We start from the raw sequence: 17,029 nt of genomic DNA on the forward strand, positions 1-17,029 counted from the left end.
CCCCCAATAATGCTTTCAATAACCTCTTGTAACCCCTGGGAGCCAGGGGTTACACTCTAATAGCCTTTACTAGTCTTCAGTAGCCTTTATAAGACTTACCTGGCGGCCGTGGTGTGTCCACTAAACTCCGTAGTTATAAACATCCTGAGGTTAGCAGCGCGCTAACTGACCTGTTTATAATGTAATCCGAGCAGTGACTCCGTGTCGGCTGTTCTAACCTGCTGCTGTTAGCTGCTTGGGCTGAAAGATGAACTGTAGTGAGCTGTATTATCCGGTTAGTGGGGTTAAAACCTTTATTTGTTTACAGAAACAGTAAAAACGGACTGGCTGAGCTCTGTAGCCCGTGGCTGGGCTGTACTGAAGTAGTGACTGAGTGAAGAGAGCGGAGCTTGTGCTGCTGCTGCTAGTGGTTGGATGAAGAACTGCAGCTTCATGTAATGAGCAGTTTCACCAGCCATCCACACACAGCTCTGATAAACTGCTTGTTTTAATAGTGCACACTGTTGCTACCAAAAAAAGTCACTAGATGGCATTACCATATATATCTTAATAAATAATAATAATAATATTTATAATATTTATAATAATAATAATAATAATAATAATAATAATAATAATAAATATATTATTTAAATTTTATGAGGCATAAAATAATAACAAGAAAAAAAAACAAGAAAATCGAGAATCGAATCGAATCGTGACCCTCAAATCGAAAATGAAATCGAATCGAGGATTTAGAGAATCGTGACACCCCTAACTTATACCCATCATCATGAAGTGCTTCGAAAGGCTAGTCATGAGGAACATCAAGACACAACTGCCCTCTTCACTGGACCCCCTGCAGTTTGCGTATCGTCCCAATCGCTCCACGGACGATGCCATCACCACTACTCTTCATCTCTCCCTCACCCACCTGGAGAAGAAGGACACTTACGTCAGAATGCTGTTCATAGACTTTAGTTCAGCATTCAACACCATCATCCCACAGAACCTCACCAGGAAGCTAAGCTCGCTCGGCCTCAACACCCCCCTCTGCAACTGGATCCTGGACTTTCTGACGGGGAGACCCCAGTCAGTCCGGTTCGGGGGCAGCACCTCCAGCTCCATCACACTGAACACTGGGGCCCCCCAGGGCAGTGTCCTGAGTCCTCTGCTGTTCACCCTGCTGACTCATGACTGTGCTGCAAAACACAGTTCTAACAGCTTTATCAAGTTCGCCGATGATACAACCGTGCTGGGTCTCATCACCAAAGGCGACGAGTCAGCATACAGAGAGGAGGTGCAGCGGCTGACAGACTGGTGTACAGTCAACAACCTTCACCTCAATGTGGACAAGACAAAGGAAATGGTTGTTGACTTCTGGAGAGCACAACACACCCACTCTCCACTCAACATCGACGGGTCCTCTGTGGAGATTGTTAAGAGCACCAAGTTCCTTGGTGTCCACTTAGCAGATAACCTCACCTGGACCCTGAACACCAGCTCTACAGCCAAGAAAGCCCAGCAGCGTCTCTACTTCCTCCGGAAGCTGAGAAAGGCCCGTCTCCCTCCACCCATCCTCACACTCTTCTATAGAGGGACCATTGAGAGCATCCTGAGCAGCTGCATCACTGCCTGGTTTGGGACCTGCACCGTCTCTGACCGCAAGACCCTCCAGCGTATTGTGAGGACAGCTGAGAGGATCATCGGCGTCTCTCTCCCCTCCATCACGGACATTTACACCACCAGCAGCATCCGCAAAGCAACCAGCATTGTGAATGACCCCACCCATCCCTCACACGAACTGTTCTCCCTCCTGCCTTCGGGAAGAAGGTACCGCAGCATCCGGTCCAGCACGACCAGATTCTGCAACAGCTTCTACCCCCAAGCCATCAGACTCCTCAACTGCAGAGACAGAACTGATGGTTTTTCTGTACATGCACACACACTCTTACCCCACTTACCCCAGAAAATGGAAGCACCAAAAACCCTACTACCTCACTGGACTCTATTGCACACTGTGTAATAGAGGTAATTACTACCTCACTGGTCTTTTTTGCACACTGCATAATTTGCACACTGTCTTGTTATTTATTATTCTTTGTCTGTATTGTGTTGTATTGTCTGTCTGCACTTTTGTACTGTTGCACTTATTGTTCTGTCTACACTGTGTTTATGTGCACCATGGTCCCTGGAGGAACGTTGTTTCGTTTCACTGTGTACTCTGTATATAGCTGAAATGACAATAAAAACCACTTTGACTTTGACTTTGACTTTTGACTTTATTGATTAATATATTACTAGTGTGCACTTTAGCCTACAGTGATATTGGTAGGCTATTTACATGTTGATATATGCAGCAGAAATATTGCTAGGTGGATCATTTATCAAGTCTCAGCACGGAGTTTCACTTTCAGCTCTGCTGTGTTATGCCACCTTCACACTACACGTCTTTTTGAGTCTTCAGTTATTGTGCTGTTCACACTACACGACGGGTTGTGCTGTAATCCTGAGTCCTTCAGTTGTTAAGACTTCTACAAAAAACAACTGATCAACCACACGAGGTCACAAATTACACGATTCCTCACTGGAGGAAATTGCTGACTCACCTGACTGCTCTCCAGATACACGTTTCATCACGAGAACGCACATGAACACAACCCACACGAAAACTACTGATGTCATTCCAGAGAATCTCTGTAGAGGACAATAAGCACACACAATGAATCCAAAATGAACAGGTTCATATGAAGCAACAGAGCAAAATCAGAGTTTATAAATGTCTGATCGGTTTTATACTGAAATGTGTGCTTATGTCCTCAACACAGAACTATGGCAAATGTTTCAGTGCTGCCTAATTTTTTTTTTATTCTAAACTCCAGTTATACGCCTTTCAAACATGCTCTACCTGTATCTCCAGGATCAGCTCGCCAACCAATCAGCAGTAATGCTAGTGCTTTACAGTGTAACAGTGTTTTCTTTAGATAAACTGAAATATATAGGCATGCTTTCTTATTTTTTTGTTAAATACATTATTCTACTTTCTAAAATTAAATAAATATGCAGAACAATTCGTTCATAATTATTTTTAATGTAAAGTTTTTAGCTTTTAGCTCCATTTACCCCTATTCATAGAGGACTCACTTGTGGGCTCCCTCTAGAGTCATTTACTGATATAACAGGGGGAATGGTAGGGTGTTCAGACTGGCCATAAACAGCTTTGGTGTGATTTGGGCCCCCAGTTCTCTTTCTGTGATCTCATTGGCTGTATGTAGCTGCTGCTCCTGACTTCTAGGGCCAGAAACCTTTCCTACTCCGGAAGAAGGAGGAGGAGGAAAGGAGGGAATGAGCTGTAACTGGGGAAATGGGAAACAGCTGATCCCTTTTAGATAGGATGTTGACTACCGATGAACTGAGCCAATCACAACCCTCACTTTCAGCACATGCCAGATACTGTCCAGCCAATCACAGCTTCAATATTATTTTTTTTAATAGTGAAATATGATTTAATTGAATGTAATTAAACAAATAACAAGCCTCTTCGAGGAGGATTTTAAGTGGCTTCTTTTGTCTCCTACAGTATTTGATAAGATGACGTCAAGGAACCAGTTTCCGGGTCACGGAGGAGAGGAGGAGGTTCGTTAGGAAAAAGAAGACACTTTTGGAGTGTCTGGACGCAGCCCTAGTTGCGAATATATGAGCTGATTTCCCTCCAAGCAGAGTTTTTGTTGGCGTCGGCGATCAACGAAAAACTGTCGGCGACTGAAAAACTGGCCCAAAATCGTGTCTTGTGAACCTTGAACCTAGCATTAGTAGACAATAGGTTATAGCACACACACTGAACCTAAAGGTTCAATTACTTTAAACTTAAGGTAAACAACTTGCATTAAGGCGGCAACTAACAGTCAGCAGCACCCCACTCTCTCTCTCTCTCTCTCTCTCTCTCTCTCTCAAATTCAATGTTGCTTTATTAGCATGGCAAATATTCACATTTGTATTGCAAAGCTGTGATCAACATTTTCCTAACAAAATAGAACATAAGATAACTGTACAGGTGAATTTGGACACAAGTTTAACCCTTTACTGCCAATCCATTTTTTTTACTAATTTTCATGCGATTTACACTACTATGCTATCACACTGGATATCTTAAGTTTTACATATAGCACATTGACCATTCAGGGCTTAAACTGAAGTAAACACTTGGGACAAAACAATAATTCACTTCCAAGAGGGAATTTTCGTTATTTAAGTTCAATTTGAGAACATTAAATGCAGAGGGAAAAAAAAGCACCTGTTATATTTGGAGTTTATAATGTGTGATATAAATCTGTCTCTGTTCAACAACAGTTTAATGTTTTTTTGTTTGTTTGTGATAAAATAAATTAAGTCCATCCCAGAGTAATATTAATATTTTTTGATGAAATGACACATAAAATCACATGTTTGCGCGCTGTGTGCGCTATGGAGTTTGGCGTTTGGAGTGGGTTTTTTTTTTTTTGGGTGACAGCGCAACATGTGGTGACGGTTTGGCATGCCCCTCCCCCAGCCATTAGGAGACCAATCAGGGCAAATTACGTACCAGTGTTTTCGTCTGAGAGTCCACTATTGGTTGAAATAGGTGTCAATCACTTTTGTGACGCTGGAGAAAGGCTATGACCTGATTTGATTGGACAGCCCTGAACACCAGCGCTCACGCCATTGGTTAAAAAGACGATCACTCAAGAAAAGTAGTGGTTTGTATACCAATAAAAACCACAGAATCTAGAAGAAGACACCCTTAGCTTTGTATTTACGTACAACTTTACGTGAAAACATTACATTGGCTGTATTCGGAATGGCATACTACATACTACTCGCGTACTAAATCTGCCTAAAGCTAGAATGCAGTACGCAGTATGCGACCAAACTGAGGATCTGTAGTGCACTACAGGTACCCGGATGGTGTACTACTCCGCTCCGATTCCGCAGTGTGCATGGGGAGCTATCTTCGCGGTGTACTGCATCCCAACATGCATTGCAACTGGCTTCTCCAGCTCGCTTCAGAAAAAAACAAGATGGAGGCGAGTGCGAGAGAATTATGGAAATATATATATTTTTAAATTAAGGGAATTATTTTGGAAAGTATTGGCTCACCGCTGTCGAGACCCTCCGCTGTGTGCTGCCTTGATGTAGTAAATAATTCCCTCAGTTTTAATAAATTATTCTGTTATTTTAATAAATAATTCCCTCAGTTTTAATAAATTATTCTGTTATTTTAATAAATAATTCCCTCAGTTTTAATAAATTATTTTGTTATTTTAGTAAATAATTCCCTCAGTTTTAATAAATCGTTCTTATTTATTTAATAAATAATTCCAAAAAATTATTCTGTTATTTTAATAAATGTTTCCCTCAGTTTAAATAAATTATTCTGTTACTTTAATAAATAATTCCCTTAGTTTTAATAAATCGTTCTCTTTATTTAATAAATAATTCCAATAGATTGTTCTGTTCTTTTAATAAATAATTCCCTCAGTTTTAATAAATTTGTTACTTTAATAAATAATTCCAATAAATCGTTCTGTTAATTTAATAAATAATTCCCTTCTTAATCAATCGTTCTGTTGATTTAATAAATAATTCCCTCAGTTTTAATACATATTTTTCTTTTAAATAAGGGAATGATTTGAATACAAATTAATAAAATTGTTTCACTTGTGCAACGTGTCTCATTTCTTTTATTGTTGAGATTGTGTAAATATGAATGAGAGTTTGTTTAAATGTGTTCTTCTTGTTGGTATTTACATAGATGAAAATAGTAATCTACTAAAATAAATAGGAAAACATATTTAACTGGAACATACTTGGGTTGTGGGGGCTGCTGCTAAATGGTTGTTAGAATTGGGTTAACTGCACTTACATTAAACTCTAAAATAAAAGCAGCAATTGCTGTTCTGGACAGTATGCAGATCTCATTAGTCTTAATAATGAAAAGGTAGGACATTTTTCATGTTCTTTCTGTTTACAACTCACTCTGAGGAATTCGGAGCACTATAGAGCACTGACTGGTGTGTCACGGGATCGTGTAGGGTACTACAATCAAAAGTGTTACAGTACCGAATACTACATACTGGGCAGTGTGTAGTATGCAGTACATACTAGTGCAGTATGCAGTACATACTAGTGCAGTATGCAGTACGCAGTATAGTAGTATGCCATTCCGAATACAGCCATAGTGTGGTTGCTAGGAGCTTGAGAATACAACGTTGCGGCTGCGCTGAAACTAAACGCATGTGTGTGAGGAGAAGTGAGCAGGTGAATAAAGGACTTTATGGATATTTTATCTGCGGTTCAGTGCTGTATTGTGGATGCTGTGATAGTAAGTGAATTTTCTATAATATAATATGATGTTATTTTTGTTGGGAAAATCAGCACTACCCTCAACTGCTCCAGTGCGTTCCCTTTGATTCTTTTGATGGAAGCCCGAAGTAGAGTTGATAGAGAGACAGGATACTTAGATCTTCAGCAAATTAGCAATTTATTACAACAGAGCTCTGGGAACCCCTTCCACTCAGACAGAGTTTCAGTAGAAGAAGTTCCGTGATCCTTACATTTGCAAGACCTTATATCACCCAAAACCCCATCCAGCCATCCTGTGCAAAGGTCAGTTAAGCGGTTCCTCAGCAACTATTTCTAACTGATTGAGTTAAAACACTATCTATGGTTACTACTGTTCTCTACCTGTACTCTGGCCTCACCTCTGCTGCTTAGGTGCTGACTTTTGCATTACAAACTACAGACTGGACATTCAGTTTTGAGGTGTCAGCCTAACTGTCCTTTGCACACTCACCCACATACACAGTTCAGGTCCAATATCTAAAAACAACTCACTACTTGGGTTCACACAAACAAGATTATTCACATAACACGTCATTCTCTTACTCATAGTAAGGTTTTTGGATTTAAATGTAATTATGCATAATTAACTGAAAGCCTACATTTAAATTTTAATATTTCTTAACATTTTACATACTAATAATATTTTATAAGGCTATTTTGTTGGGGAGGCGTGTTCCCCATGTAAATGATGTGGAAAAAAAACAGGCTGTTTTCAGTTGGAGATTTCTGGCGACTGGTTTCATGTAGATGGTTGTAAATTGCAGGTAGTTAAAGTTAGTGATGGGAAGATAATACCTCAAGGAGTGTATCGACACACTACACAAACTGTGTCGACACTGTGTTGACACTGTGTTGGTGACTCAATAGTGACCCCTGCAGTAGTTATAACATCATTGCAGGTAAACAAAATGAAATCAAGCATCCTGAAAACACAATATTTAATCGACTTAAAATATGATCTCATAATTGTATCATTTAATTTGCTCAATTTGTTTGAGTTCAGTTGTTCTTAAGAGTCTAAAAGTAGCTTAAAACCTTGTGTAAATGCTAAACTAACTCTAAAATATAGCTAATTTGTCTAATAAAATTCAGCTAAATGTGCAATTTAGATATGCATTTTTATTAATGAAAGTGTTAAATAATATAAAATAAAATACAAAAAATGGCAATAAAATGCTTTCATTTGTTTGTATTTTTATTGAGAAACAAAAGGTTTTAAAGTGTCTTAGCTCCAAGGTGATTTCTCCTTTTAGATACAAGTTCTCCTGCCTTAGGAAAAACTCTTTTACAGGGTACAGATGAAGATGCTGTGCATAAATATCTAAGTGCAAGTAGATAAAGGTTTGGATATGTTTTGTGTGTGTTTTTGCCTTATTACAGTAATAAAGGTTACAAACAATATTACGTAGTTACACAAAGCCTTTTGTGTGTAACACAATTTTAAATTGAAACATTTTAATTAAATTTGAGAATGTTAACACACCTGGGGTACTCACACCAGTATCTGCCCATTCTTCATTGCCTTGCTGAGCTCTATAATGCCTCAGTATTGATGAAGTGCTCTTGTCGACACTTCATCTACAATAAAATAAAAAGAAGAAAAATATCTTATTTGGTGTCAAAAAATCTAAATAATTCCAGACAGTAAACAATGTCTAAAGAACAAAAATATCTTATTTGGTGTCAAAAAATCTAAATGATTCCAGACAGTGAAAAACTTCCTGGTTCGATCCATGATCAGTGAAGGCAAGCAAAAATTAAAAAATACAAAAGCAACGGCAAAACTCCATCCAAAAATCTGCGACATGTCGATACAGTTTGTTTCCTTATAAACACAATTTGGCGCAGCACATCCAAATGATACACTTCCTGTATCGGTCACATGATTTTTTGTTCAAAGCAATACACGTATTGAGTCGGTTAGTTGGTCGGTGTGTTTAGAATTTTCGACGCTTTTAAGCATTCTAATTTACATAGTCAGAACAGGTCCACTAGAGGGCGCTTCTGCAGTAAGAGGTTAATTAAATATTTTAATTAATTATTAAAAAAAACAGTTATTACCAGTACTTAAAATAAACAGTAATACAGCTGTGTATCTGTGGTCACTCACTGTCCCTCAGGCTGTGGCAGGCGTGGACGTACTGCACTGCCAGTGTTCAGCGCTCACTGTGTTCTGCAAGCAGGTAGGGGAGTTTATCTGGTTCAGGGATGTTTATAAATGCAGGAATTTTTTGGGTGAATTTGGTGTAGAATTGGGATCTAATCTGGGTATATTTGGGACTGTAAGGGCTGGTGGCCAACCGAGGCATCCTCCAGGGCATCGGAGGGCACGCCAGGCCAGCGCCGAGGGTTGATTGGCTAATTACCAACCACTCGGCGCTGGATCTTTGAAGCTCGTGAGAGCGAATCTATGCCCGTTTTTCGAGCGAGCCTCGGCTCTTTTTCTCTTTTCTTCCCTGCTATCCCTTTGGAGAGAGCATTGATCAGCATCGCTGGCGTGCCGCATCCCAATCCGCTCGCTGGTGCAGCGGTTAGAGCACTGGGCTGCGACCGCGACAGCCTGAGTTCGATCCCCGCGTGGAGCGGGGTTTAATAATAATAATAATTGTATATATATATATATATATATATATATATAAAATGTTATTATATAATATTAATATATATATTTACGATTATATATTAATTCTTCTTCTTATTATTATTATTATTATTGTTATTATTATTATTATTATTATTATTATTATTATTACTTTCCTTTTTCTTGGGTTTACCTGCTTTGAGATCCACTGCTCAGCACTTGGGTTCTAAAACCTTCTGGGCTGGAGAGCTACTGCTCCCAACCCATTACAGGGACATTCTGTAAGGAAGTGCAGCTCTGTCTCTGGTCTGTTAAGTGGGCAGTGTGGGCACACTCTCTGCTCTTTGGGCAGCCAGGACTTCTTGTGTCTGCCCGTCTCTCTCTCTCTCGAACCAACATACCAACATAAGGGGGGAACTCGCCCTTAAATATTTTTATTTTTGGTAATCTCCAAACTCATGCTCATCTTCATAACAGCCGCCAGGATTGGCCACTGCTGTTCCTGCTGCTCCAGCTGCTGCACCAGCGCCACTGTTTCTGAAACTGGTTAATGTTCTTCTTTTGATAACCTGATTTCTTTTTGGGCAGCATGATGTCTCCAGGCCCCGGGTCATTCAATCTGGGCTCACTGACGTTACACTTGTCATCCCAGAATGTCCAATATGTTGAGAGGACTGTGACTAAAGTTCAACGTTGGAGCTGGCGTGTCAGCGTGGCTGCCATATTAGAGGAGGCAACCCTGCGCCCCCAGTGCATTAATTTACACTGAGCAAGGTGTAAAATACACCTATAATAAACTATAATAAACTATAATAAACTCTACCAATTTATACCCGATTTACACACCGTTTTGTTTGTTACAAACAGCAGAGATGTAGTAATGATACAGGACGCTGTCACACATTACAAATATGTGCTTTCATGCTGAAATACGTTGTATTATGAACTTTAACAAAGACAGACATATGGTATAGCATATTAATAAGTGTAACAATTAAAACATGTTATATTAATATGTACATACATACATATATACATATACACACTGTTACGTGTCAGTAGGGCACGTATGTTTTTTTTGTGTTTTTTTTCTTTTGCCCTCTTCTCTATCCTATTTTCTCTGCAGGTTGTGTTGAACGCTGCATGGCCGTGTCTGCCGTCCAACTGGGATCGCTGCTGGTTGCTAGGGGGCGGTCCTTGGCACATAAATGGATTCACCTGTGAGAGTGTCGGTGTGGGGGAAGCTTGTAGTTTGTTTGGCTTGTGAGATGTTTGGCTGTGAGGTTCTAGCGCTTCGGCGTTATTTTTGTATATGTAGCCTCTGGGTTTTCTCGCCCTGTCTGCTTCCCCACCTAATTAGTTCTCTCTCTCTCTTTTGGTTCTCAGCGATGTGTGGACAGGTTAGACTGGGCGCGCCTGTACACAACACGTAGGTAAATCTCTGTTAGACACACTAGGTAAGGGGCGAGTGCCACTGCTTGTTTTTTTTTCTCCTTTATGGTTAGGTTAGACCTGGCTAGGTAGGTAAGCTGTTATTTTTTTTTTTTCATTTCTTTGGCACCGTCCTTTGTCCACCTTCGCCTGGTGAGAGCACATTAACACAAATTAATACAAATTTAACCATTCTAAATCAATCTAATTCTAATAGTTTAATGTACGTTTGTACTTTCATCCCTGTAAATGTTACTGTTTTATACTATTTATGCCTTTAAAAAAACATTAAATGTTCATTGTTTAAATACGCAATTCTTGTTGTCCTGGTCTTTCCCTTCCATCCACCATCACACACCCAATGTTACTCCTCTTTACCCCTAGTTACATCAGAGGGGAACGTAACATTTGGGGGCTCGTCCAGGATCTTTATATTTCCTGGGTTTTGATTTGGGTGTGTGAGGTTGGATGGTTGGTGATGGATTTGGGTTAAGCTGGTGCGCTGAGTTTATTGATTGGGGAATTGGTACTTATATTTATTTGCTTTGCAGCATTTTAGGTTAGTACTGTCCAGAATCAAGAGAGATTAAATGGAAAAGTTTAATTTACAGAAGTTTATTGATAAGCCTAGCTATGAAGTACTGAAAATGTGCAAGAAAGATGACCTAATTTCTATAGCTAGCCACTTCAGTCTTCCTATCTCGAGGGCTTTGTTAAAGTCGGAGATTCACAAGCTTGTTCTTAGTCGGTTGGTAGATGTAGGGGTGTTGGCCGCGCGTTCTGAGGTAGATACAACTACGGGGCATGATCTTCTTCAGCCAGCACCAGCACTTTCTCCGGATGGGGAGGCTTCGCCTTACCGGGGTAATTCACCTGACCGCGAGGAGTCGCCGCTGCGTGTCTCTGGGGAGCCAGAAATTCCAGAGGGGACTGATGGGGTCAGTGAGGAGCCTCAGGTGAGAGCTGTTTTACCTCCTTATGAGCCGTATTCTCCGGGGTCTTCCCGTTCATCTCGGTCTTTGACCGACAGTCGTGTACAAGTTCGTTTGGCCCGTCTCCGGTTGGTGGCTCAAGAGAAGCCTCGGAAATCGGAGTTTGATTTTAAGTTGGCTGTTCGAAAAATGGAGCTGGATTGTGATAAGGAGGTCAGGCTGCGTGAGTTGGAGATAAAGATGAGGGAGCTCGCCTCTGTCCAACAGGAGCAGCCGGTTTCCATGCCAGCTTCCGCGCCCACTGGTTCTGCTGTTCAATTTAATGCTGCTACACAAGCGCCTGTTGAACGGTCTACATCTACCGAACTATCGAACACCGCTTCATTTGACTTAACCAAGTGTGTTTCATTAGTGCCCCCGTTTAGGGAGAGTGAAGTGGACAGTTATTTTAATGTTTTTGAAAGGCTTGCTACTACGCTGTGTTGGCCGAAAAATGTGTGGTCTATATTGTTGCAGTGCAAATTAGAAGGGAAAGCACAGGAGGTTTGCTCAGCTCTGTCACTTAGTGAAAGCTCGCAATATGATATTGTTAAATTTACAATCCTTCGAGCTTATGAACGTGTTCCAGAAGCTTATCGGCAACGTTTTAGAAATTTTAGGAAATTGCCCGCTCAGTCATTTGTAGAGTTTGAGCGTGAGAAAGGAGTCATGTTTGATAAATGGTGCAGTGCAAGCAAAGTTACTGATTTAGCGTCTATGAGGGAACTGATCTTGCTGGAAGAGTTTAAAAATGGCCTCCCTGAACGTGTTGTGATGTTTTTAAATGAACGTGCACCTGTTACGGCGTTGCAGGCAGCCGTTTTAGCAGACGAGTTCGTTCTCACTCACAAACAGGCTTTTAAACCATTTAAAGTAGAGCATACATCCGAACATAGATCTAAATCTGTTTCTGGTAGCCGATCGCCTCCGCGATCTAATGACAAGGAATGCTTTTATTGTCATAAGCCGGGACATATTGCTGTTAACTGTTTGGCGCTTAAGAAAAAACAGGAGAGACAAAGTAAACAAAATACCAGTTTTAATCAAGCAAAAGGGGTTGCATTTGTTGGTCCTGTGGAGTCTGAGATTGTTGATGTGGGTTCCGGTGGATCACCTGATGTAGATCCTTGTTATCAGCCTTTTATTTTAACTGGCAGTATGTGTCTGGAAGGAGACGTTAGTTTAAGACCCGTGCACATATTAATAGATACAGGGGCTGCTCAGTCTTTTGTTTTAGCCGATGTGCTGCCGTTTTCTGAACAGTCTTTTTGCGGTTCGTTCGCTGTATGCCAGGGGCTTGAAATGGGTTATATTAAAGAACCTTTACATTATGTTCAGCTGGTATCTGACCTGTGTTCTGGCACTTTTAAAGTTGCCGTGTGCTCTGCCTTGCCTGTGAAGGGAATTGATTTCATTTTGGGAAATGACATCGCGGGAGGGAAAGTTCTGCCGAGTTTGGAGGTTCTGAATGCTCCAAGTGATGCCTTTATGTCTGATTTTAGTGCTGAAAATTCTGATATTTTTCCCGCCTGTGTTTTTTACTCGTGCTCAGTCCCGAGCGTTTGATAATGTGGAAACACTGGCTGATTCCTTTTTTTCTGAATCTGTTTCAGAGGTCGTGTGTCCTGTTGATTCCGGTTCGAGTTCTCAACAGGGGGAAAAGGTTCCGAACATCTTCACTGACAATTTACAAATTGAGTGGAAGATCAGTCGTGATCAGCTGGTAGAGGCACAAAAAGCAGATCCATCTTTGCTAAAATATTTTACTATTGTGGGTAAACTGGGAAAAATGCCTGACAAGTCGGTTACATATTTTATGGAAAGTGATGTGCTAATGCGTAATTGGAGGTCCCGACAGGATCCTGAGCTTTACAGCGCTGTACAAATTGTAGTCCCTGTAGGTTATAGGCAGCATGTGTTGTCCTTAGCTCATGATAGTCCGTGGGCAGGTCATTTGGGCATTACAAAAACTTACAGCCGCATTCTTAAGCATTTCTTTTGGCCTGGTATGAAAACTGATGTTTCAAAATATTGTCAGATTACAGGTAAACCAAACCAAACGGTCCCTCCAGCTCCTCTGTGTCCTGTTCCAGCTGTTGGTGAACCATTTGAAAAGGTTTTAGTTGACTGTGTAGGACCACTGCCAAAATCAAAGACAGGTAACCAGTTTCTTCTAACAATCATGTGTACGGCTACATGTTTCCCTGAGGCAATACCCTTAAGGAAAATTACAGCTCAAAGTGTAACTCAAGCATTACTGAAATTCTTCTCTACTTTTGGTTTACCCAGAATTATACAGACTGACCAGAGAACCAATTTTCTGTCTAAACTTTTTGCTCAAGTTCTGAAAACCCTGAATATTCAGCACGTTGTTTCTAGCTCATATCATCCTGAGAGTCAAGGTGCTTTAGAGCGGTTTCACCAGTCATTAAAATCTATGTTGCGCAAGTTTTGTTTGGACAGTGGTAAAGCCTGGGATGAAGGAGTTCCTCTTGTTGTGTTTGCAGCTCATGAGGCAGTACAGGAATCCCTTTCTTTTAGTCCTGCCGAACTTGTGTTTGGACATACTGTCCGTGGCCCGTTAAAGTTGCTTAAGGAGTCCTTTTTGACCAGTGGTACTGTAGATAAACCTACAAATCTTTTGGATTATGTAAGTAAATTTCGTGAACGGCTACACCAGGTATGGGACCTTGCAAAAGAAAATTTAAAATTGTCACAAGAAAGCATGAAGAAGACCTTTGACAAAAAAGTTTTGGCATTATTGCCAGTTCCAGGTTCATCTTTAACTGCTAAATTTTCTGGCCCTTATACTGTGAAAAGGAAATTGAGTGACACAGATTATGCAATTGAGACCCCTGAACGTAAAAAGAAAATTAGAGTATGTCATATTAACATGCTGAAAGAGTATTTTTCCAGATTTGTGCCTGGTGAGGATGCTGATGCCAAACTGGCTCCTGTGGTGGCCGTGAGTATTTTGCCTGATCCTTCTCCTTATGACGATGGCTTGAATTTTCATAGTCAGACCCTTCCTAGTGCCGACACTGAAGCTTTGTCGACACTGCCTTCTCAATTAGATCATTTAACTGTAGAACAGCAGGATGATCTCATATCTCTGATTAGAGAATTTCCATCAATTTTTTGTGACATTCCTATTCAAACTACTGTTCTGCAGCATGACATTAAAGTCATTACTGATACCCCAATTAAGCAACACCCTTACCGAGTTAACATGGCGAAAAGGTCTGTAATGAAACAGGAAGTGGAATATCTTCTGGAGCATGGTTTTGCTAAGCCTAGTGTAAGTCCTTGGAGTTCTCCCTGTGTGTTAGTCCCAAAACCAGATGGAACATTTAGATTTTGTACTGACTACAGAAAGGTAAATGCTGTTACCTTGTCAGCTTGATCTGTTAAAGGGATATTGGCAGGTCCCGTTGACTCCAGAAGCTTCAGAGATTTCTGCTTTTGTGACTCCAGATGCGTTTCTTCAGTATACAGTAATGGCTTTTGGTTTTAAAAATGCACCAGCGACATTCCAGAGATTGATTAATATTGTGGTGGGTGATGTTCCAGGGTGTTCTGCATATTTGGATGATTTAATTTTGTACTCGTCTGATTGGACAAACCACATTAAAACTTTGGGAACACTTTTTGAGCGATTGGCTTCAGCTTCCCTAACACTGAATTTGTCAAAGTGCGATTTTGCAAAAGCTACTGTAACCTATCTTGGAAAACAGGTGGGTGGAGGTCAGGTGCGTCCGTTGGATGCTAACATTATAGCGGTGGTTAATTTTCCAACTCCAACCACACGGCGTGAGTTGCGCCGATTTTTGGGTATGGCCGGATATTACAGAGCATTTTGTAAGAATTTTTCTTCTGTTGTTGAACCACTTACTAAACTGTGCAGTCCATCTAGGCAGTTCCAGTGGTCTCCTGCTTGTGAACATGCATTCCAGAGTGTGAAGGTGCTTTTGAGTGAAGCTCCTGTTCTTGCTGCCCCTGACTTTTCTAAGCCGTTCCAACTAGAGGTGGATGCTAGTGCGGTTGGAGCTGGTGCAGTGCTTTTACAGGAGGATGGCTCTGGTGTAGTTCATCCTGTTTGTTACTACTCACGCAAGTTTAATAAACATCAGTTAAATTATTCTACAATTGAAAAAGAAGCTTTGGCTTTATTGTTAGCCCTTCAACATTTTGATGTTTATGTGGGATCAAGTAATTTGCCAATAACTGTATTTACTGACCACAATCCCCTGGTGTTTCTTTCCAGGATGTACAATCAAAATCAACGACTGATGAGATGGGCGTTGCTAATATAAGATTACGTTCTGGATATCAAACACAAGAAAGGTGTACAGAATGTGGTCGCTGATGCGCTTTCACGTTCATAATTTGATTATGATATTGTTTGTTGTATATAGTTGTTTGGTATTAAGGTAATTTTCGCACATTAACGTTGCTCTTTTGGGGTGGCGTGTTACGTGTCAGTAGGCAGTGTTGGGAGTAACGGCGTTAAAATAAACGGCGTTACTAACGCCGTTACTTTTTTCAGTAACGAGTAATCTAACTAATTACTCTGACTGTAACTATAACGCCGTTACCATTTTCGACACCCCGTTACTGCACGTTACTTTAGCAGCTGAATGAACTTTTTTTAACTTTGCGCATACAGACAAAGAGCCCTATCATACACCCCGCACAAGGCGTGTAGCGTGGCGCTTTGCCACCCGTCAACAGTCTATTTTTAGGCCTTGCACGGGTCCTTAAAATAGCGTTGGACTTTGGAATATATTAACACCGATGGTGGTCTGGAAATGATGTGTGTTGAGGTAAATTTCTGGCGTGTTTTTATCTTGGCGGCGGAAAAAAGAGCGCGATTGCTCACCCTGCGCTCCAAAATACTCCATACCATCACATCTTTACCACATAAAACCACACCCAGGGCCTTCAGCAATCAACTATGAAAAAATATATATACTTAAAAATCTGCACTGTAACTATAAATTATTATTAGTTATATTTATTTCTGTCAGTTATAAGGATTTATATTTATGTTTAGTACACAGACTAAATAACTGTAACTAGGCATTCTGCTGTTTAAAAATTTCAACAGATGCTTATTCTCACTCAAATGCTGGAGTTTTGAAATGGAAAATTAAAAGAGAAAATAACTTTGACTGAACATAAATTTATTTTAGTTAACTTTGCTATTATTTAACTGAATTTCACTTTTATATCTGAAAAACAAAGCACATTGTCAATCTGGCGCGTGGTGCTGCCCGTCAATTATATAAAACTTAAAACATTTGAAATACACAGAAATATAACGCTATATGTTAGCATTCGTTTCTTATCACCAGGGCAAATTTATTAAAATATTAAATATATTAATTCATGAATTAAAATCTCGTCCAGCACTCTGAAATGTCAGGCACGCAAAGTGGTGCTTGGCGCAGCGGTGCGGCATTGCGCGCAGAATAACCTCTGTCTTCTAAAAAAAGTTTTTATAAATAAGATCTGACAAGTATACTAAAATTAATGTTATTAAACTTACTAAAGCCAACAAATGTACTGTTAATTAATAAAGAGAAATCAGGCAAAATGCGCTGCGCCTCTCTCTCTCTCTCTTTCGCAGCGCGGAGCTGAATGCAGCGCGAGGCTATAAATAATTAACAACTCAGTTCAGTTAAAT

General features: G+C 40.4%; 1 protein-coding gene across 1 annotated transcript in view; it reads left to right on the forward strand.

Annotated features, from left to right (window-relative positions):
* Positions 1 to 3,570: 3,570 nt before the first annotated feature.
* Positions 3,571 to 17,029, forward strand: part of LOC125806735 (serine-rich adhesin for platelets-like) — a gene marked incomplete at its 3' end in the record, with an annotated part of 59,580 nt that continues 46,121 nt past the window's right edge. The window contains exons 1-4 of the mRNA XM_049486353.1: positions 3,571 to 3,615; positions 8,481 to 8,543; positions 10,068 to 10,169; positions 11,191 to 11,702. Of these exons, the coding sequence (XP_049342310.1) occupies positions 3,571 to 3,615; positions 8,481 to 8,543; positions 10,068 to 10,169; positions 11,191 to 11,702 (722 nt within the window). The remainder of the gene's footprint in view (positions 3,616 to 8,480; positions 8,544 to 10,067; positions 10,170 to 11,190; positions 11,703 to 17,029) is intronic.

Source organism: Astyanax mexicanus, chromosome 13 (genome assembly GCF_023375975.1).
Source record: "Astyanax mexicanus isolate ESR-SI-001 chromosome 13, AstMex3_surface, whole genome shotgun sequence".
NCBI classification, from domain to species: domain Eukaryota; kingdom Metazoa; phylum Chordata; class Actinopteri; order Characiformes; family Acestrorhamphidae; genus Astyanax; species Astyanax mexicanus.